This window comes from Populus euphratica, unplaced genomic scaffold (genome assembly GCF_000495115.2).
Source record: "Populus euphratica unplaced genomic scaffold, PopEup_1.0 scaffold65.1, whole genome shotgun sequence".
In the NCBI taxonomy this organism is placed as follows: domain Eukaryota; kingdom Viridiplantae; phylum Streptophyta; class Magnoliopsida; order Malpighiales; family Salicaceae; genus Populus; species Populus euphratica.
In genome coordinates, this window is record NW_011499943.1 from 813004 (window position 1) to 835788 (window position 22785).

At 35.8% G+C, this 22785-nt stretch overlaps 3 protein-coding genes and 1 long non-coding RNA gene across 8 annotated transcripts; 3 read left to right on the forward strand and 1 right to left on the reverse strand.

Moving 5' to 3' along the window:
• Positions 1-207: 207 nt before the first annotated feature.
• Positions 208-4854, forward strand: LOC105137280 (prolyl endopeptidase-like). The gene is made up of 12 exons (XM_011042979.1): positions 208-622; positions 774-993; positions 1082-1282; positions 1379-1449; positions 1684-1846; positions 1982-2575; positions 2836-3216; positions 3307-3382; positions 3455-3518; positions 4064-4199; positions 4397-4510; positions 4592-4854. The coding sequence occupies exons 1-12, from the start codon at positions 348-350 to the stop codon at positions 4655-4657; spliced, it is 2361 nt and encodes a 786-aa protein (XP_011041281.1). The 5' UTR covers positions 208-347; the 3' UTR covers positions 4658-4854.
• A 1299-nt stretch (positions 4855-6153) lies between these two features.
• Positions 6154-12736, forward strand: LOC105137282 (Pentatricopeptide repeat (PPR) superfamily protein). Of its 5 annotated transcripts, XR_844526.1 has the most exons (7): positions 6155-6333; positions 8260-8415; positions 8530-8639; positions 9051-9738; positions 9896-10142; positions 10557-10667; positions 12061-12736. XR_844526.1 is itself a non-coding variant. In XM_011042981.1 (5 exons), exon 1 carries the CDS (start codon positions 6275-6277, stop codon positions 7964-7966), a length of 1692 nt encoding a protein of 563 aa, XP_011041283.1. In that variant the 5' UTR covers positions 6155-6274; the 3' UTR covers positions 7967-7989; positions 8260-8415; positions 8530-8639; positions 9051-9738; positions 9896-9939. The 5 variants fall into 5 exon arrangements, 3 of the variants coding, with proteins under 3 accessions (XP_011041282.1, XP_011041284.1, XP_011041283.1); XR_844527.1 differs by lacking the exon at positions 6155-6333 and having other exon boundaries at positions 8382-8435; XM_011042981.1 differs by lacking the exons at positions 10557-10667; positions 12061-12736 and having other exon boundaries at positions 6155-7989; positions 9896-9939.
• A 2193-nt stretch (positions 12737-14929) lies between these two features.
• On the forward strand, positions 14930-18519 carry LOC105137283 (rop guanine nucleotide exchange factor 1-like). The gene is made up of 5 exons (XM_011042984.1): positions 14930-15400; positions 15516-15632; positions 15736-16274; positions 16755-17108; positions 17225-18519. The coding sequence occupies exons 1-5, from the start codon at positions 15109-15111 to the stop codon at positions 17582-17584; spliced, it is 1662 nt and encodes a 553-aa protein (XP_011041286.1). The 5' UTR covers positions 14930-15108; the 3' UTR covers positions 17585-18519.
• Positions 18520-19806: 1287 nt separating this feature from the next.
• Positions 19807-22156, reverse strand: LOC105137284 (uncharacterized). Its single transcript, XR_844528.1, has 2 exons — positions 20775-22156; positions 19807-20665 (listed from the first exon to the last, which is right to left on the reverse strand). It is a non-coding gene; the product is annotated as an uncharacterized LOC105137284 (long non-coding RNA).
• Positions 22157-22785: the final 629 nt, after the last annotated feature.

The following is a 22785-nucleotide window of genomic DNA, read 5'->3' on the forward strand; positions in this document are numbered from 1 at the left end:
ATTTTATTCCATGATGCTAATGGTCAAAAGACATGGTAGTGTTACGATGGCGAGGGCACTTGTTTTTATGTTTAAAAATATTTTTAAATTTTTTAATTGGTTTGAACTTTGACGTGAGTATATAAAAAAATAAATTTTATTTTTAAAAAAATTATTTTAATATATTTTAAAATAAAAAATATTTTTAAAAAATATCCGGTAACTCTCCCCAGATGTTCTCGGGAAAAAACATGGCAACATAGTGACCAATTACGTCGTCAGAATAGACCAAACGCCACCAAATCCTCGAAGCGCCCCCAACTCTTTTCAAAGTTGAAAGCAAATGACCACGCAAGAATGGCGTAATCATGTTCTCATTCACTTGCTACGCGGTTCTCACCTACCGCTTTCCTCGCTACCTCCGAACTCTTCCTTCCTTAAAAGGACAAAGCCTCCTTTCACGTATCCAGACACCAACCTCCCGAGAGAATCCTTTTCGATTCCGAAGTCTCTCCTTGTCAAGACCAAGACCAATGGGTTCCCTCTCAGCCCTCGAACGACCATTACAGTATCCAATCGCTCGCCGAGACGACATTATAATTGACGACTACCATGGTGTAAAAATTGCAGATCCCTATCGCTGGTAATTAATATCTGTCTCTCTGTTTAAATATATAGTCCACTTCGGCGGGAATTCCTAACTTTGACCGAACTGAAGAGTTTGACTTAGTCTCGATGCGAAAGCTGGCCAGAGAATGCACAAGAAATTAATGTAAATTAGGTGTTTTTGGCAGGCTTGAAGATCCTGATGATGAGGAAGTAAAAGGGTTTGTACAGGAACAAGTTAAATTAACAGAATCAGTATTACAGACATGTGATGCGAGAGAAAAACTTCGTGAAAAAATCACCAAGTTATTTGATCACCCGCGATATTATACACCGTTTAAGCGAGGGAACAAGTATTTTTACTTTCATAATACCGGGCTTCAAGCACAAGACGTCCTCTATGTGCAGGTTTAATTAGCCAACATTCGTTTTTTTTAATCACATTGTAATTTTTTTTCAGAAGTTTTTGGTGTTGATGTTTTGTGATTCGTTGCAGGATAGTTTAGAGGGAGAGCCAAAGGTTTTGCTTGATCCTAATGGACTTAGTGAGGATGGGACAGTGTCCTTGAATACACTTTCGGTTAGTGAGGATGCTAAGTACTTGGCTTATGGGCTTAGTTCGAGTGGAAGTGATTGGGTTACAATTAAAGTTATGCGTGTTGAGGATAATATAGTTGAGGCCGATACTTTAAATTGGGTGAGTGAGACTTTGTTTCAGTTCCGAGATGAACTTTGATTTTGGCTGTGTTGGTGGCTATGTGCTAATTTTGTTTACCGTTACCTGATAATGCAGGTTAAGTTTACCGGTATTAGTTGGACACATGACAGCAAAGGGTTTTTCTATAGCCGATACCCTGCTCCCAAGTATGTATCTACCTTTCTAAATGAATTAAGATGGGGGTGTAGGTTATCTAGGCATAATGATATTGACAGATGCTTCGGGGAATTTAATGGATTAAATTGATAACTGCTTTGAATTTCAGTTATTGAAGTGTAAGGTGAGGTGAACAGTGAATTCATTGGAAGATAATGAATTACATGTTGTGTTGAACCCTCTTAGTTTTTAGATTGATATATGAAATTGAGTTTGCTATGTAGGGAGGGAGAAAATTTAGATGCTGGGACGGAAACTAATGCAAATCTTTATCATGAGCTATACTACCACTTTGTGGGTACGGATCAATCCGAAGATATACAATGCTGGAGAGATTCTGAAAACCCCAAATACATGTTTGGAGCTGGCGTGACTGATGATGGAAAGGTATATTGTGAATGCTCATTTATATTACTTGTTTTCTTAACTATTTACTTTATTTTGGCAAATGACAAGAATGAAGAAAGCATTTTTTGTTTGAAATTCTTGGAAGATGACATCATTTTATATGTTATTTTGCAGTATCTTCTCCTATATATTTCAGAGAATTGTGATCCAGTCAACAAAGTATACTATTGTGATATGTCAGCATTTCATGATGGCCTTGAAGGTTTTAAGGGAGGAAACGCCCTGCTTCCTTTTATTAAGCTAATTGATGACTTTGATGCCCAGTATCAGGAGATAGCAAATGATGATACTGTATTTACTTTCTTGACTAATAAAGATGCCCCCAGATATAAAGTAGTCCGGGTTGATTTGAAGGAGCCAAGCAGTTGGATTGATGTTGTTCCAGAATCTGAAAAGGATGTCCTTGAATCAGCATTTGCTGTTAATGGTGATCAAATGATTGTCTGTTACCTGAGTGATGTGAAGTATGTTTTACAAATAAGGGATTTAAAAACAGGATCTCTGCTGCATCAATTACCAACTGACATTGGTTCGGTTACTGGGATATCGGCAAGACGAAGGGATAGTACAGTATTTATTGGGTTTACTAGCTTTCTCACCCCTGGAATAATATATCAATGCAATCTAGACTCCAAGGTTCCTGACATGAAAATATTCCGTGAAATTAGCGTGCCAGGATTCAATCGATCGGAGTTCCAAGTGAGCCAGGTAGCTATTTTCTCTGTTTGCCTTTTTCTAGCGTTAAATAGTGTTCTGATATCACCACTAGATCAATTTAAAGTGTTTTGTAGGAATAGTCTCTCTTTTTTTGCTGGTTTCCCTATGGGACAGAGGAATAATCTCAATAGCTGAGTTGCTTATATGAGATCTTGTTCCTCAAAATAAAATTCAACTTGTATATTCTTCTGCTCTCTTAATGTACAAAAATTAATCTATGTTTCCAACTTGACTGGGCTCTTTCATTTCAGGTTTTTGTGCCTAGCAAGGATGGTACCAGGATTCCTATGTTTATTGTGGCCAAGAAGAATATAGCGTTGGATGGGTCACACCCATGTTTGTTATATGCCTATGGTGGATTTAACATTAGTATTACACCATCATTTAGTGTCAGTCGAATTGTTCTGACAAGGCATTTAGGTTCTGTTTTCTGCATTGCAAATATTCGTGGTGGTGGAGAATACGGTGAGGAATGGCATAAAGCGGGCTCACTTGCAAGAAAGCAGAATTGCTTTGATGACTTCATTTCAGCTGCTGAATACCTCGTATCTGCTGGTTATACCCAACCAAAGAAGTTGTGCATTGAAGGTGGAAGCAACGGGGGGCTGCTTGTTGGGGCTTGCATAAATCAGGTGGAAAGTCTATTAATTTGCCTGATTATATTTTAGTTTCGCCACTTATTTTATTTTGTATTAATTGTGTTTATCACATTTATGTGGCAGCGACCCGACCTCTTCGGTTGTGCTCTGGCTCATGTTGGTGTTATGGACATGCTGCGATTTCACAAGTTTACCATAGGTAGCTGACATCCTGTGGCTCTAACAATAATCATCTTTTGTATCAATTTTTTTCTAAACTTTTGTTCTTTAGGTCATGCTTGGACTTCTGACTTCGGCTGTTCAGACAAGGAGGAAGAGTTCGGTTGGCTATTCAAGTCAGTTGAATTTAGTATAAAAATCTAATGGAATCTTCTTATCTCATTACCGTTGTTTCTGGTCTGGTATCGACGTGTAGTTTAACTTGTTTGGGTCTGACACTTATAGGTTGAATCCCGTGGCGGTTGCCTAGCTTCTAGAAACCACCCATCATAACACAAAATGGATGTTGATGTTTTCATTTACTGTCACTAAATTAAACTATATCTAAACAAATTAGATTGCTGCCATTTTTTAAAAGTCACAGACCCATGATGGTGGTGATTGCCAACTTCGATACCGTTTTTTCCATGAAAAATAGTGGCATATTTACACTGGTGAGCACCTCCATACCGTCCTCCACTCCCCTTCATTCGGCAAGTTAACCCAGGCAGATGGAAATTCTAGTTTATGGTTTTTTATTTCATAAGCCTACCTTAATGTCAAGTTTCGGTAGAATAAAGCATGTTATCTGCTTGGCATGACCACATATTCACAACAAGCACAGTCTGATGATTTCTAGACGCTACTTTTGATTTTTGACTTTCATGTTTTCCTTTCTCAGGTACTCGCCACTGCATAATGTTCGCAGACCATGGGAACAGCATCCTGAACAACCTTCTCAGTACCCATCTACCATGCTATTGACTGCTGATCACGATGACCGAGTTGTACCCTTACACTCACTGAAGTTATTGGCTGTAAGTCCTCAACTTTCTTCAATCCTAATTGTTCTTTGAGATGGTAACACAGACATTGTGTACATCGTGAATTCGGTTTGTAAAAGGGGCAGCATATTTCATGATCAGGCTGTTCAGTCAATAATTTAGTCAGCAGAAAAAAGTTATTACTGTGTTGACGCTTCCCCTCTCAAAATGTGTCCAACTTTTTCTGCCAGACCATGCAATATATTTTGTGCACGAGCTTGAAGAACAGTCCCCAGACCAATCCAATAATAGGTCGCATTGATTGTAAAGCTGGACATGGAGCTGGACGCCCTACTCAAAAATTGGTAATTGTTGCACTAAACTTTAGGTCTTAATTAGATCACCTCCTTATCACAGACTACTGACATTTGGCTCTTGTTCTGCAGATTGATGAAGCAGCTGATAGGTATAGCTTCATGGCAAAGATGTTGGACGCTTCTTGGACAGAGTAGGATCAGATTTGGAAGTAAATCTAGGAAAATATACATTTGATTGATGAAAAAAGGACAAATAGCAAATGCTTTGCTCAAATTGTGTCCATCATTCACAACTACGTAAAAGATTTTCTTTTTGTTATGAATTTTCAGATTCTAATTACCTGAAAATCACATCCCTTTTCTCTCAATTGATTAATGCTTTTACTAGGAAAGAATGGGTTTTGCAACGCGACATTTCGAGAATATTTTTGTCCTCTCACCTAGCATTTTAAGTTTTTAACTTAAAACAGTTTTTTGATACGATAACATAGCTAAAGATCGAATCTTATCATTCCAATAATATCTAATAAAATTATAAAATTAATGGAAGAGACTTGTTAGAAAAAATAAGATCACAGACAATTACTTTCTGAATGCTTTTTTAAAAAAAAAATTGAAGAAATCATGGAATGTGTGTGTGTGTGTTTTATCATTTCATGATAAAATTCAATAATGCTAGGAAACTTAAAAGGTTTTTTCAAATGATGTGAAAATTTCTGGTGGGAGTTTGTAAATTACCATATCAAAGGTGAAGATCTATCCCATTACAATGATTTTAAAAACCTTCTCTGCTTCAAATCTGATGTTTGTTAGTGGAAAAGGTTGTCATGTTGTTTGTTCTCGCTCTCCCAAAAGGTGTCCAGCTTGTTTCCCCGGACCATGCAATATGTTCTGTGCAAAAGCTTGGAGAATAGACAACAGTCCCCAAAAGGTGTCCAGCTTGTTTCCCCAGACCAATAGTTGCTCGCATTGATTGTAAAGCTGGACATGGAGATAGACGTTCAGCTAGAAAATTTTTAATAATTCTTGGTTCTAACTTCTCGTTATCACCCCCCTTATAGCAGGCTATTGACATTTGGCTATAGTTCTGCAGATCGGTGAAGCTTTCGGTAGGTATAGCTTCATGGCAAAGATGGCGGAGCTTCTTGGAATGAGTAGGATTAGATTTGAACGTCAAAAGAAAAACAAAAACTACGTCTGATAAGAAAGATGGACACAGAATAACAAAATGTTATATACCGGTGTGCTCTGCAAAATTTTCTGCCCGTGAGCAAAGAAGGCCAAATTTTCTTACCACATTCACGGTCAGATGCAAGTCATAAGAGAGAGATAAGGACTGTTTTTCTACTCCCTTTTCAAGATTAGTTGTTAAACCGGGAAACTTAAGATTTAGAGTTTGATTTTGATTGAGTTTTTAATTGATCTGATAAAACCTGGTTAGTTTTATTGAATTTTTATTAATTTAATTAACCTGATTAAATCTGGCTCAGCATTAAAAGAGAAAAAAAATGATGAAACAACATTAAATCTTCTTATGAGTTAATAGGATGATCCAGTAACTTAGATTTTTTCCTGGTGAATTCTCGAATCGAGTCGGGATCAGGGTCAAACTAAGATTTCTCACCCCAAACTAGAAGCAAACAGGCTTTTTCTGAAAGATTAGGGACTAAGTTGACATTTGGCCAAACCAAGATTTCTCACCCCAAACCAGAATGCACAAACCGAATCCAAATACACAGAGGAGTTTTCCTCACCTCACACACGCCATTTCACTGTGACTGTATCTCAAACTTGGAGCTTAACGGTCATTTCATGGCAATTAATCCGCAGAGCTTTCTACGGTTTCTCCCTCTCACCAACAAAATCACCAGGTACCGCTTGCCTCACCTTCTTCGTTCTTCAATTCCATTTTCAACCCGAGACCCTCCTCAATTTGCCACTTCTCATGATAATATCAAGCTTCAATCTAATCTCGACGAGGATTACGTCCTTAATGAGCTCTCTAATCTGTTACCAATCTCTCCTAAACCACCGATTCCTCACCCATACAACCATGATCGTTCGATCAGTAATAAGGAAGTCGAAATCAGACCCGTTTTTGATCGATTTTTATCCCCTGAAGAGAAATTAAGAGGAGTTTTTTTTCAAAAAATCAAGGGTAAATCTGGAATTGAACGTGCTCTAACAGAATGTAGTGTGGATTTGAGTCTTGATGTTGTTGCTAAAGTGCTTAATAGAGGGAATTTAGGCGGGGAAGCTATGATTATGTTTTTTAATTGGGCAATTAAGCAGCCTATGATAAGTAAGGATGTTGACAGTTACAATGTAGTCATTAGAGCACTAGGTAGAAGAAAATTTATTGATTTTATGGTGAAATTTTTGCATGAGTTGAGGGTAGAAGGTGTGAGCATGAATTCGGAGACGTTGTTGATTGTAATTGATAGTCTAGTTAGGGCCCGTCGAGTTTATAAAGCAATTCAAATGTTTGGGAACTTAGAAGAAGAGTTTGGGTTCGAGCGTGATGCGGAGTCATTGAATGTGCTTTTGCAATGTTTGTGTAGGAGGTCTCATGTAGGTGCTGCGAATTCGTACTTCAATTCGGTGAAGGGGAAAATACCATTTAATTGTATGACGTATAATGTAATCATTGGTGGGTGGTCGAAGTTTGGTAGAGTTAATGAAATGCAGAGGGTTTTTGAGGAAATGGAAGAAGATGGTTTTAGTCCTGATTGTTTGAGTTTTAGTTACCTTCTTGAGGGGTTAGGAAGAGCTGGTAGGATTGAAGATGCTGTTATGATATTTGGTAGTATGGAGGAGAAAGGTTGTGTACCAGATACTAATGTTTACAATGCCATGATTTCTAATTTCATTTCAGTTGGGAATTTTGATGAGTGCATGAAGTATTATAGGTGTTTATTGTGTAAGAATTGTGATCCCAATATTGATACTTATACAAGAATGATCTCTGGTTTGATCAAAGCTAGTAAAGTGGCTGATGCTCTTGAAATGTTTGATGAGATGTTGGATCGAGGGATGGTTACTAAAACAGGGACAGTAACTTCTTTTATTGAACCTCTCTGTAGCTTCGGCCCACCCCATGCTGCAATGTTGATCTACACAAAGGCAAGAAAAGTTGGCTGTAAAATATCACCGAGTGCTTATAAGCTATTGCTGATGCGGCTTTCTAGATTTGGTAAATGTGGAATGATGTTAAAAATATGGGATGAGATGCAAGAAAGCGGTCATTCTTCCGACATGGAAGTTTATGAATACCTCATCAGTGGACTTTGCAACATAGGACAGTTTGAAAATGCTGTCCTTGTCATGGAGGAGTCTCTGCGCAAGGGCTTTTGCCCAAGCAGGTTCATCTGTAGCAAACTAAATAACAAACTGCTTGCTTCAAATAAAGTTGAGAGAGCTTACAGGCTATTTTTGAAGATCAAACATGCTCGTCACAGTGAAAATGCGAGGAGATGTTGGCGTTCTAATGGCTGGCACTTTTGAACAGGCATCTTCTGTATTGACAAGTATATTGTGTCTTTCCTTCTCTGTTTCCCCTGCAGCATGTACTTGTTTTTCCCTGGAGATTGTCACAATCATTATATTGTGCAATATTTCTTATGGTCACTTGCAATGAACAACTGATAGAATCCAAAAGTTCTTCTAAATAGTTACATCACTAATCTTCTGTTACTCAGTCATGGGCGTTAGAAGTGAAGAATTGTTTTTTTCATTGAGAATTTGTTTTAGTGACATCCTTCCTGTCTATATTTAAGGTTTCGGTTTATTGAGTGCAGGCGGCAGTTTTCAGCGGGAAATTTTTAGATGCTTGTGGATTACAGAGATAAACTGTGAAGTTCACAATGGTGAAAAGCCAACTTCTCGTGACTCTGAACTGCTGCATAAGAAACTTGACCTCATCAATTTACGAGCTATCCTTATTTACTTCCTTGGTAGTCTTTTGTTTGCTGAGGTTCTCTTTACCTGCTTGGGAAGTGTAGTTCATATTGTTTAGTTCCTGTAATTGGATAACTTTCTGATTTGACTTTGTTTATCGGTCTTTCTAGTTGCCCAGAAGTTGTCACTATGGGGGACCAGGTACTCAGGTTAATGGGAGGACTTCAGTTGATCCTCCCACCAGAGGTGTTTGATAGACTGCTATGTAGCTCAGCCCGGGGTAGTATACTGGAGTAGATCCTTACTTCTTCAGTCTATGTTTTGCCATGAAATTAGATGAGGGTTGATTTTTTATCTGTCCGCAATGAATTATGACAAGTTGTGAATGGTGGACATTTTCTTATCACATTTGATTGGATTTACTTTTAAAGTGTTAAGAGGAAGAAAAGTGCATGGATTTTGCTGCTTTTAGCATGCTATCTTGTGTATTTGTGCTGTTGAATTTCATCAAATTTCTGAATTTTCATTCTTTACCAGCAAACTGGCCTTCTTTAGCATAGCAATAAATTTATATAGCTGTTTTTCTCTACCTATTCTTAGTGATAAACTGTTCACTTTATCATACTAGGAGTTATCTCTTATATTCGACCTGCCTTTTGTTTTTAACATTTGAACTTCTTTCCTTATGCAGAGACCATTGTCATTATGGCATAAACAAAGGAAGAGAGAATCATAAGAAACCCTGACTGTAACTCTCTGAGTGAGAAAGTAGCAGAGTGACAAGAAAACGCACAGCTGGAAATGGAAAATTTAATCCAGGAGCCAGATTCAGAAGGCCAAAACCTATAATTAGCACCTCACATTGAGAAGGATGCATAGTGCGGATTTGTACATAGAAGGCAAGAAAGAGAGATCAAACCCTGGATTCCTATATGACAGACATGAGGTGTTCGTGTAGCAAGACTTTTCAGGAAGGGGTTCTCTGTACTTTGAACTTAGATGCATGTTTGTCTTGCTTCTCTGTTTGTCCATCCATGACAGCACGACCTTGATTTGGATTTGATGTGTCATAAATCAGTCCTGTTTAAGAGTGGTTCCGTATTTCGGGAACAATGATCTCCATAGCCAAGTGCTTACCTGATGGTATAGGTGTTGACCTCATTGACTCTGGCTGTTGTGCCATTAGAGTGAGGAGCGAACCATGACGGTTGGGGCTGGGTAATCATCAGTCAGGTGCGGCCTTGATGTTCATTTTATTTTTCAAGGAGCTTGCTGCTAGCCCACGTGGTGTTTCCATTGATGTACAACTTCTGGAAAACCTATCTGAGCTGTTGGGGATAACATTTCTGGTTGCGGTTTATATTCATGTAAAGACCAAGGTAATATAACTGGTAGTGCCTCTTCGGTTCAAAAATTTATACTAAGACGAGATAAGATTAATAACAATCGTACACGGTGAAATATATAGATTTACGAAACCTAGTAAATTGCAAATACATTCAAGACTAATGCAAACCTCTTTGCTTGAATTAACAGGAGTGACTAATATTTGGAAAGCTCCTACCTGCAAATAAAGGGAATATGCCTGATTTATGACTTGAGAAGCACCATTCAATTCTCCCCCAGGGATTAGCAACGTCGTTTGCTAGGTTCAAGACGACCACCGGATAGCTTTTGATCTTTTCTTCTTATTGTTCGTCACAATCAACCAGCAGTACGTTTAAGGTTGTGCAGGAAGACTTCCGTTCCAATAAGTTTAAGAATGGAGGATCAGGCTGAAAATGTACGTCATGGATGTCTGTTATGTTTTTTTTTATTAAAAAACTCATAATGTTTTTCTTTTCTTAATTACGTAATGCATTAAGTCCCTGAAAACATGAACAGTCTGATTATTTTCTGATTTTCTAATATTTTAGACAGCATAATTGACAATTGCGTACAAATTGCTATGCACCCAAATTTCACAGTGCATGCATGTGATCCTATTATGTAAGAGAAGATCCAATGTATGTTACTGGTTGGTGATATCAACTATGTTATATTTTCAGTCTGGCATGTTTAGCTAATCAAGCTGAGCCGGGGGCTACGTTGCTTTCGCCATTGTCTACAGTTATCCTGGACATTTTTCTTTTTTATTTTATTTCTACTGGGATCCTGATCTGCACACTCAGTAACATGTCTAAAGATGCCTTTTCAGGTTCTGCTGTGCTCTGCGCATCATTTTTTCCCTCTTCTGACCAGTGCTTGGATTCAGCTTCATAAGGATGTTATTGCACTGACTGTATACTCATGGGATTCTCCATCCAAGGTATGGTGTTTGACATGACTAAGAGTGCTTTGCTTTCAGACTTTATTTTCTTTATGCTTTCAAATTAGCTTCTTGTATAAATTGAGCGTATTTAGTTACAAAGCTGTTACGATTCTCTTTTTACAAAGCTGTTATGATTCTCTTTATTGTGTTTCGTTTACTAGTTTATAGGTAGCTCAACTATTTGTTCTTGCCGTTATTGAAAGAGTAAAATGACTTAAAGAGAAAAAAGTTGTCAGTGACAGCCATGACCCACCCTATGACTCTTATCAGGTATCTAGCATGGTTAAAAGGAAAAGGTTGTTAGTGCAGTACTGATTGGACTTCGTAAGTGAAGGTGGGCTATATATGGCTGAGATTCTTGGACTGTTCTTTCGTTACATGTCATTGCAGATGAAAACAGATAGATTTGAAGGGTAAACTGTAGTTTAGGCTTTCGTTTTCTTTTTCATTTATAAAATTTTTTATTCTTTTCAATTACAATTTCATATTTTCGGTTTTTCATTTTGATATTTAGTTTTTAATTTTTTTTTATTTTATGCTTGTCACTTTCATTGATTTTTTTTTTAATTTTAGCATTTAATCAAATTTTTTTATTTTATTTTTTTAATTTGACCCTTATTTTTTTTATTTTTTTAAAAAAACTATTTTTCAATTTAATTAAACCTTCAATTGAAATTTTTTATCCCTCCAATTAATGTTTTTTCCTACCTTTATTTTTTTCAATTCTTTTGTGTAATTATTTTTTTTCTGATTTTATTTTTTGATATTTAATTTGTTAGAAATTCAGCTTCATAAAATCTTATTATTCTACATTAGTTTTTTTTTAATATTAGTTTTATAATTTTTTTATAGGTTTATCCCGGTCTCATGACGTAGTTAATAATTTTTGCATGTTTTTTTAATCTTTTTTTTAATTATTTTGTTTCTATTTTATTTTTCAAAGTATTATTCTAGTTTATTTATAAATTTTTTATATAAATGAAGTTTATTTTTTAATATAAAAATATTTATTTTTAAATTATATTATTAATGTTTTCAGCTATGTATAATATTTTTATAGTGTGAGTTATTTCTATAAATTTATTATTTATTTATTTAAATAAATAAGTGCAGTATATTATTCTGGACGTCGTGATTATCGTGGTACATAGAGCAGGTAGCCTTGTGTATAGCTTCAGAACCTGAGCACATGTCAGCATTTTGCTCTGCACTCTTGTGATAATTAGATTTTCTTTAACTGGCATGCAGTAACTTGATGTTTTTCATATGGATGGAAGGATAAATCCACTACTGAAAAACTTTGGAGTCATTATAGCTAGTAGATTCTTGGGTCATTATCATGCATCAAATTTAGTGATTGCTAGAGATTAATTGCCTGCTATGATTACAGGTTGGCAAGTCTCCTGATCAATCTAAGGCGAAGCTTGCGCTTGTAAATCCAATGGCTTTCCTCTCTCTTTTTTGACTCTGGTTGGTTTTGCTGAATTCACACATCTTTACTTGGACGTTATGACCTGGGAAAGGCTTATTATACCACAGACAAAACTTGCCATACCCCAGACAGCTTGCAACATTTTATTTCAGTGGTCGGTTTGCTCATCTGTCTCATCGCCGTCCCCATTTGCTTTACTGTCATTACCATTGCCAGCATCCTTGTTTCGCTGCCACGAATTGCTAAAGCTCTGCTGGATTGGAGGAAGCTTCAGAAGGTTTCTAATTTATGCACCACCCACTTTCGATTGCTCTTCCAGGGTCTGGCTTGGAACTGGGAAAGCTCAGATGATTATGGCGGAATTATTCAGGGCAGATCCATTCTTTCTGAGATTTTGTTTTACAGCTTACTTGTATATCACAACAAAGCTCAGCTTTTCAAGGTTTTGGTGGGCATGACTGGTATTTTTAGGCAACCATATTAGGTCATGTGTATAATATACACTTGTCTCTCATCCTCACTCCTCTTTTGACCATGTGGCCGAAACCAACAGCATTGTCTATCCAGTGATTTTCCTTTTCCAGCACACTAGCATTGGCTGTAACTTCCAGCCCACCCCTCCCTTCAACTACGCGCACAGTGTTTCGAAACGATATTTGGAATTGTAGTCTAAGTTATTTTTCAAAATAGTTTATTTAAAAATATATTAAAATATTTTTTATATTTTTATTTTATTTTTTAAATCACTATACTAAAATTATCATAAAATATTTTTAAAAAAATACATCTAAAAATAAAAACAAAAACAGAATCAAACACTTCCAAAGGCTTGATTAAGCCCAGGTAGCGAAGAGAGTGGCAAGCCATTCACATCTGTCATGTATGAAATTAAATAACAATATGCCCTGCTTGAGAAGATCATTATAACAGTTTTTTTGAAGCAACTGGGGCCATCTTTGAAAGACATTTTTTCCTTGTTGACGTAAGAAATTAAATCACAATATAATTTAACTAGTGTTGACGTGTGATACAACTTGTAGTACAAAACTTTCTAATTTTTCAATTTTGCTGGAACATCATTGGTTTGTAGACCTGTTTATTCTACCATTCATTTTTCACCATCTGTCAGCAAACACAGAAAGATTTCGGAACAGGACACAATTTAGATTTTACTCCATCGTACTGAAAACGAATACTAGCACTAAATGAAACGAATAAAACCTTGTCGCACGTGTGTGTAAAAATAGGTTTTGATAATTCTTATTCAGTGAAAACGAAAACAAATTATTTTAGTTATAACAGTAATAACAACAAAAAAAAAACTATCAATTAGAAAGAACTAATTTGCATATTTAAGGATCGGATTTTTTTTAATGTAAGAAAAAAATATTTGAGTTATAGAAAAATATCTAATATTATTATTAAACTTAACCTAGCATGTCAACTTTCAAGCCTTCAAATCTAATTTCTTAGAGGTTGGATTTAAAGTTAAATTATGTAATAATTTTTAAAATATAACCTAATAAACTTGGTTAATCGAAAAATAATCTAGGTAACTAGTAAAAAAAATATATGGATGAAACTAAAAGAAAAAAAAAAGAAAAAAATGATAAAAAATAAAAAGTCACTCAACTCAATTTCTTATCTAATTCAAGATTTAATTTAAACCATGTGAGAGTCTCTACAACATGATTTAGTCATCTTAGTCAATATAAAAATAACTTAGCTTATAGGTAAAAAAAAAAAAAGTTTAAGAACAAAATTAAAGGAAAAAAATCAGCTAACATAAAAAAAAAAAACACCCAACCTAATTCTTGACCATAAAATCATGCAAATGATGACACAACATAACTTGATTAACTTGATTATCCCGATTAATCTAAATGGCTATTTTTTAGAGAAAAAATGTAATTGATGTAAAAAAACAAAAAACAAACAAAGAGAATAAACAATAAAAAAGGGGTGCGCTTGTTTTAGATGCATGACACCCCATATATTCTAGTGCAGGGAAGAATTTACAATCTAAAATAAACAATTTTAGTTTTCAAACCTGCCTAAATTTTGGTGGGTTGATATCATAAATCTATGACTCGGAGTTTAATCAAGGCCAAGTATTAAAAAACTGTTTGGCATTGAAATAGGTTTTTTTTTATCAAACCATGAGTCAAAAATATTTGATTAGCTAAATAAAATGTTTTTCTTATACTAGTCCCATGCATGATTATACTTAAAATAACTTATTTTTTTATTAATAATTTTTTTTTATATTGTATGGAAAATTTTATTTCGTAGCAATCCTTTCCAAACACATGAATTTTTAAATTTACTTTATAAAACCATAATTAAAATTATTTTTTTAAACTCCAATCATAAAAACTATAGCAATACAAATATATACGGACTTGAATAAAAGAATTCATCTAATAAAATTTAATTGACTCCATCGAGTTTACAGTGATTCAAAGATTCTTACTAAATCCAGTCGAAACTCGATTGATTCGCACAAGAAATTAAAAGAAGAAGAAGAAGAAGAAGATAAATATATAATAATATTATTTTAATAAAAGTAATTAACTTGTACTTAAAATTGAGCATTTCTCGTGTCCATCCTCTTGCAAGCACGAATTACTATTACAGCGGTAATAACACCAGCATTAGTGCATGGACCTAAGCCCATCGCCCACATAAATGAAAGGTGGCCCACTCAATCATCACTTTCACCAGTATATTATTATTATATTAATAATTTACACGCGCCATAATAATAATTGAAGGAAAAACCGCTTCTGTCCTCCTGGTGGGGACTGCTGTTAGCAAAAGCTAGCGCCAACATTGCGCAATTAAACAGAGAGAAAGAACGAAGACTCGGTGGCGACTGCAAACCTTTATTTGCCTTTCACTTTGTCAGTCTCTTTATTTTCTTCGATTCAATCCAGTTATCTCTTCTCACCGGAGGAAATGTATGGTCCTGATTAGCTGTCCTAACAATCTATTTGATCTTGATCAATGGGGAGTGTTTCATCTGAGGATTGGTTAGATCAAGTGAGCGAGAGGTTCGAGCTCGACAGTTACAGTTTGAGTGCGGATGTGAGCGGATCGGAGAGTGACACTTCTAGTAGTAGCTTCTCATGCCGTCGTTACGATCTCCAAGGCGGCGCTTCCACTTCTTCGACTCCTGATTTCGCCGGTAATTCCGTTTCTCCTCTGCCGCTTCCGGTGATGCTGCCGGTTGTTGGTGATAGACATGTTGCTGCTAGTCCCGATGAGATGGAAGAGAAACCGGAGACTGACTTGTCTGGTTAGTTAATTAATTATTTTTGCTTAATTTAATTTTTTTAATCTATTTTTGGAGAATTTCTCTTACTGTAACTGCAGTTTTCTAATTTTTTTATAATTATTTTTGGCTGTTGCAGAAATTGCACCGATGAAGGAGAGGTTTGCTAAGCTTCTGCTTGGAGAAGACATGTCAGGTGGAGGACAGGGAGTTTGCACCGCCGTCGCCATCTCCAATGCCATCACCAATCTTTCTGGTTAGTGAGTGAAAGAAATGAATATTGAATACTGCTTTGGCTGTAATCAATTGAAGAAAATTGCTGAGATTTATGTATTTGTATGTCGGTATATATTTGGCAGCTTCTGTGTTTGGGGAGCTATGGAGATTAGAGCCATTAGCGCCGCAAAGAAAGGCAATGTGGAAGCGAGAGATGGAATGGCTTTTATGCATAAGTGATTCCATAGTAGAGCTTGTACCATCAATGCAGGAATTTCCTGGTGGCGGGACTTATGAGGTTATGGTGCCTCGGCCACGTTCGGATTTATATGTGAACCTCCCGGCACTCAAGAAGCTTGATGCAATGCTGATTAGCATTCTTGATCTGTTTTCTGAATCTGAATTTTGGTATATTGATCGTGGGATAGTAGTTGCTGGTGATGATGATGTGGAGAAACTTCCCATGTCGTCCTCTTTGAGAAGACCATCAATCAGACAGGAAGAAAAATGGTGGCTTCCTTTCCCTAAAGTTCCCCCGGCTGGTTTGTCGGAAGACACAAGAAAGAAGCTGCAGCAGTGTAGGGAGTGCACAAGCCAGATCCTTAAGGCTGCGTTGGCAATTAACAATAGCGTGTTAGCTGAGATGGAAATCCCAGATACTTATTTTGAGAGCTTGCCCAAGGTATGGGAACCCTGCCCTGCTAAATCGAATTCCATTTATGCTTGATGAATCAGCTGTGGATTTGAATGAATACTGTATGGTCAAAGTTTTATTAATCTTTAGTTTCCACCACATCCATGCCAAATAAATTCCTTTTCTATCTGTTAAGCAGTTTGGTCTGAGGTTTTTATGTGGTTGACATGTTGTCCCTGGTATAAAATGTATTGCTAATGTGCTCATGTTAGTTAAAGAAGAGAGTAATGCTGTTCCTGTATTTCGTTTTTTGTCTGCTAGGCATGTATGTATAATTTCCGCGCTGGCATTCTTTTTATGTGAATGAACATTTGCATCTGCTGTACATTGTACTCTGAACCATCGAAAGGAATTAACTCTTACAAAGGACACAATGCTGTTGCTTATGCTATGTCTTTATGTTTCCTATGAAATATACGCTGTTAATTTTGGTTTTCGTGGCCTTTTCTGTTTTTTTTCTTTTTTCAGAGTGGAAAAGCTTGCTTGGGCAGAATCATGTATCATTATATAACTGCCAAACACTTCTCCCCAGATTATCTTTTGGATTACTTGGACTTGTCATCAGAATTCACCACTTTGGAAATAGCAAATCGGATAGAGGCTGCCACGCATTTCTGGAACCAAAATTACCAGAACAAGCACTCAATTCGTGCAAGGAATGGAAAGTCATCATGGGGTGGCAAGGTGAAAGGATTTGTAGGTGAAATACCCAAAAGGAAACTTCTAGCAAAACGAGCCGAGGTTCTCATACATAACCTAAGGCTACGTTTTCCTGGCCTCCCACAGACTGCTCTAGATGTAAACAAGATCCAATATAACAAGGTATTGCCTGCAAATTATTACCCATGCATTGTAGCCTTTTTGCTCCTGTTTGCTGATGACACGTTTCCATACCTCCAGCTCACACATGAATAAAACAAATTGTTTCTCTGCTGCAGGATGTAGGGCATGCTATTATGGAGAGCTATTCTAGGGTGATGGAAAGCTTGGCCTTCAACATAATGGCAAGAATTGATGATCTCCTATATGTGGATGATGCCACCAAGCAACGTGCAACAGCAGAGTCAGCATCTCCTTGTTTTCAGGGAAAGTGTGGTGGTAGACCATCCAAACAACAGTGGATATCATCTAGCCATGCTTCTTTTCAACACAGTCCTTGTTCCTCCGCATCGACAGTGCCAACTGTCGGCTCTTCCAGTGAAGTAATCAGGACTACTAATGGAAGGAAACCCTATTCTTCGAAGAAGAGCAATTTAAGGGACTCGTTAGATCAGACTCTAGAGAAACTAACATTTTGACTTGTTAGATCATTATCGTCCTGTTTGGACGACCTCAGTACTAAAAGACTTCTTACTGCTTCTGAATCTAGTTTAGATAGCTTGTTCCACTAAGCACAGATTTGTGCACAATATGTATATCCTTTTGCAAAGAGACAGCATACCCATAAACATTATGGACATAAGACCGAACTCTGGTTTCGTTTGCTAGTTTCCTTGTCGGTTTTGGAGGTTAGAGTAATGTGTAATAGCAAAACTTTTTAAGTCTTTTTATTGGGAACTTCCCTGCAACTGAAGAAAGTCCATCAGTATTGCTGATATGGGAATTTGGGCATCCTTAGATGAGCTTCCCTGCTAACTTGAAAGTTTGAGTTTGTCGGAAGAAACAAATGTTTGAGCTTCAACGAGCACCTTCTATTCCAGGCTATCCAGAGAGAGATTGTTTCAGTGCAAGAAATCGAATCCATGGATCGAAATTCAGAGGAGAGGACCCATTTTCTTGAGAAATATACGGAGCAGGATTGTCCCAAAGCTGATCAGGTTCAGTTGAATAGTAATCGTGCTGGATATTGGACTGTGCACTGCACCGGCGTGTATATACGGGGTTGTAGCTGATCTGGATGGGCCTTGGATTAAAAAAATTAAAAAGTAATATGGCTATGGGGTTGGATGATTGCAGGCCGATCTCTTGGGACCAGTGTTCCAATCCTGAAAGAATCAGTAGGGAATGCCAGTCCTCCTCGGATGACATGTCTCTAGGGCATGTCTGTTGTGGTTGATGCTTAGGCAAATAACACACTGTAGCAAAAAAGGTCAAATTCTCCCATGCTGGGCTTTGCACAAAATAACACACTGTTGAGGTTTGCCAGGGATGTAACTCGAAAGGGGCAAAATACCTCCCTGAGCTTCGGGAATTGGCAATTTTCCCCGTAAAAGTATCTCGAGTTTCAATTTTACCCCTCTCAATTCCTCCTCCTCTACTTTCATATTTTTGTGCCGCGTGGCATAATACAATTAGGCATTTGGAAGCCTTGCGAGTAGTCTATAGCTCCTCCAATTCCTCTTTCTTTTGGTTCATCCTTCGTACGGTCTGAATTATTTATAAAAAAAATACATTATCAAAATAAGTAAATTTCGCCTTCAAAAAAAACGCAATGACTTGTACGAAAAAGGTTACAATTTCCGCACATATAGAAGATTAAAAAATACTTAAATAAATTTCGAATTTCATTGTTTTTTTTTGGTACTTAGATGTATTTGTTTTTTATAAAATAGTTTTTTAAAAATTATTTTCAAAACTTATTTTTTTATATTTATTTGTTATTAAAAAAATTAGTCAAAAAAAATAATTTACAGTCAAAAAAATTTAACTTAATTTTCAATAAAGTATTTTTTTTATTTTGAATAAAAAACATTTTTTAAAAATTATAAAAATTATAAAAATATCATATTATTTATTAATTATATTAAATTTAATTCTCAAACTTTTAATTACTATATATATTTTATTTTCAATATTTATTTTTTAATTTTATCTCTTAAAATTTAGTTTTTATATTAATTTTAATTTTAATTTTTATAATTATTATTTATTTTTATCTTATTATTTTTTAATTAAAAAATTTCATTTATTAAATTTGATCATTATTTTTTAGTAGTTATTTATTTTATTTGAAATAATTGATAAAATATTAATTTTTTTATTTTAATTTTTTTAATTCAATCTTTATTAATTATTATTTATTTTATTTAAGATAATTTATAAAATTATATTTTTTTCAATTTAATTTTCATTTAATTTTTTAATTTATAAAACTTGTTACTCATTATTTTAGTAAATTTTAAAAAATAAAATATTTTTTAATTTATTTTTTATTATTCTACCAAACATAAAAAAAAATTTAACTCAATTCACTTTTTTAAAATTACCTTTCAAAAAAAAACTATTTTCCAATCAATAACCAGGACTTAGTCCAATTTATTTCTCGATGGAGCCCTAACGGGACACAGTGCTGCCATTACTCAGCCATATTATGGTCCCCGATGGAGTAATTATCACCATCGTAGCGGCTCTTATTTTACCCTTTTATTGAGTGTCCTACCATGCCTAAGTTGTAGTCACATTAGAACCAAAAGGGATTCAAGAATCAAAATCACTAATACAAAATTCTATGAGCAAGTGCTTAAAGCAAAAAAGCTTGACTTTCAAACATCAATGTGGAACCTTGAGTGGAGCCACCAGGTAATGTAACCCTCTATTATTATTCCAAACATTTCCATGCGTCTGATGACCAACTGCACAAAGCACAAACACAACAAATTATTTAAGAAATTTTGCCTTTACATCATCAGAAAAGACACTCAGCGTGTGGACTTGGGAGCATATCCTAGAAATGGAGTGTTTGGCATGCCCTAACGCAAGACCTGCCCAACCAAGTTAGATATTAGTTGAATATCTGACAATGAGGGGAAAAACAATGGTGTGTGGTAGACATGCATGAAACCATGAACACTGAAATATCTAACTAGATACTTAGCATGATTTTATGTGTGTGTGTGTGTGTGTGTAAAGGAGGCAGATAGGAGATCATTGCAGTGGGGTTTTGATTCAAAGACCTTCGATGCATCCTGTAATTAAGTTGAGTTAGCTAGCCCCAATGAATAGTTTGTATGATCACTGCAAAGAGGCATGCATCGTCCAGCCTTCAACTCTGAGTCTTTAATTTAACTAATCTTAAGTACGATCACTTGAGTTAGATTCAATGGGGAAATAAGAGATAGGTAAGCCTAGATGATGAGATGAAGAAAGCAATGCATTATGCACTGTTAGATTATGAAATATACGCAAGTATGAAAGGAGCAATCACACCCAAAAACCCAGGAAAAAGACATAGGTTAAGATCTACAAAGTGAAAACGAGGATTCTGTGCATGTGATGCCTCATTACCTCTAATTTTCTGCAGAAGATTGAACCGTGGCAATCAACAGGTGATCAAAGCAAGTCTTAGTGATTTTCTCTTTCATTGATTTTTTTGTGTTTTATTAGGAAAAGTAGATGGTAAAGTTGGAGCCATCAAGTAGAAGCCTAATAAGGGCCAGAAGCTGCCAGTGCATGACCACCATGATCAAAAAAACAAAAGAAGCTTACCACCAAAAAAACAGAAGAAGAAGAGGTTGCTAGAGATCATCATAGCGCATGCTGATTCTTTACCTTTGATCTTTCTTTCTTGCAAGAGAGAAAGAGCTAAAAGATGACGATGATGACAGAATAATCACGAGGGTTTTACAAAGAGAGACCAACAGAGCTCAGTTGGCAGTATGCCCACCTCCATATGAAAGAGATATTCTAATTTCTATAGATAGGAGGTGGACAGAATGCCAATAAACTCTGTAAGAAACCCTTTGCGAAACCCACATGAAAGCTAGCTAGCTAGCTGTCCTAGTATTCATCACTGGAAGGCACGGACACATACAAGGAAAACAGACAGCTAGAGAGCGATAACAATCCCTGGGGAGTAGATATGGGACAGATGGGTGCTATTTAAGAAGAACGGATGGTATAGCACAGTAAATAAGAGAGAGAAAGAGGGAGGGGCTGGAGGTTATGTCCTTGTGGGTGTAATTAATTGAAAAGGGCAGTGAGGGGGGAGAAGAAGAGGTGAATTGAAGACTTAAAAAGACAAGAGAAATAATTAATAATTGTTTGGGAGCAGTAATAATGATCAGATTAGACGGTTCCTTCCATATTCCTATGAATTACAGGTCTGTAAGACATCGTATATATTAAGAAGGATCAGGGAAAGAATCATCATCCTCCCTCGTTACTGATGAAAACCCTCCAATCCCTCCTTCCCTCCAGTCTTTTCCTGCGTTCCCTCACCTCTTAATCCTCGTTTCTGATGCCACACGCCTCTTTCTCTCTCAGAAACTGAAGAAATACGAGGGTTTGGTCTTTTGTCTAATGGCTAAGAAATACTAGCAGGGAAGTTTGTGTATGGTTTAGTGATGAGTTGATAACCCCAACGTAGTGACAAAACAAGAGCTAGCTAGATAGCAAGATCAGTTTCAGATTAAAAGCAGCTTTTCTTTGGATTTAAAGAGGGTGGTCTCCCTGCTATTTTCACTCCTACTTTATTAAGATGCTACCGACCCATTCCAGTGAGGCATGTAGAAAAGCATAGCTTTATAGGGTCCATCTGTCATCATTCATCAGAACCGTTCCCTGGGATTTGCATTATTATAGGGCACGCATAGGGTTACCAGGAGCCGTTTGATTCATGGAGGGCCATTTTAACGCCTGCAGTTCATGAAAATGGGTGCTGCTAGTGCTGATTGTCTCTAGGATAGTTGCATTGTCTCTAGGATATTGGCTCCACATGTTCGATGGGATAATGAAGGGCGATCAGGCGAGCAAGTGAGGACAAAAGTGATCTATAGTACTAGGGCATCGTCCCTTGGCAAATGCGGCTGGTCAAATTAGTTGCCCTTGCACATCATCCTTCCTTCCTTCCTTCACACGGTGAATGAATCATGTGGCCGTCAGCAATTAGAATTTTAGGTTGTAATTACGTGTGGGGTTATGCTCTTTTTTTTTTAGCATGCAGAAACAAACTAATTGAAAAAAAATAAGAGCAGTCAATATAGAATTTTATTGAATGGAGTTGCCATACAAAAATTATATTTTCAAATGAAAATTTTATTTTTAAATAATTTGTTATTGTGATTGTGGTTATTTTTTAAATTATTTTTTATTAAGAATATATTAAAATAATATTTTTTTATTTTTAAAAAATTATTTTTAATATCAGTGCATTAAAAAAATTTAAAACAAAGAAATAAAAAAATTTAATTTTCTTAAAAACAAATACTAAAAAAAAGAAAACAATAAAAATTTCAAACAAGACATGAAATCTAAAAGAATTAATAATCATAAAATTAGCTCAAACAATATTTTCTCATTTTAATTTAAATATCTTCTATATTTTAATTATTTTTAATAAGCGGACCTTTCCATACAAATAATCTTATAAAATCTCTTAAAAATTTAATAATTAGATTAAAAATTATAAATTACTAAACACTCCACGCAACCTAGATATTTTCTTGGAGTTTGTCATTTCTCATCTATATATAATTATTCTCATAATGATATCTATATAGTCTAATTATAATAGGTCTACAATTGACTAATCACAACCACTTAGCATCCATCAGTAATGACT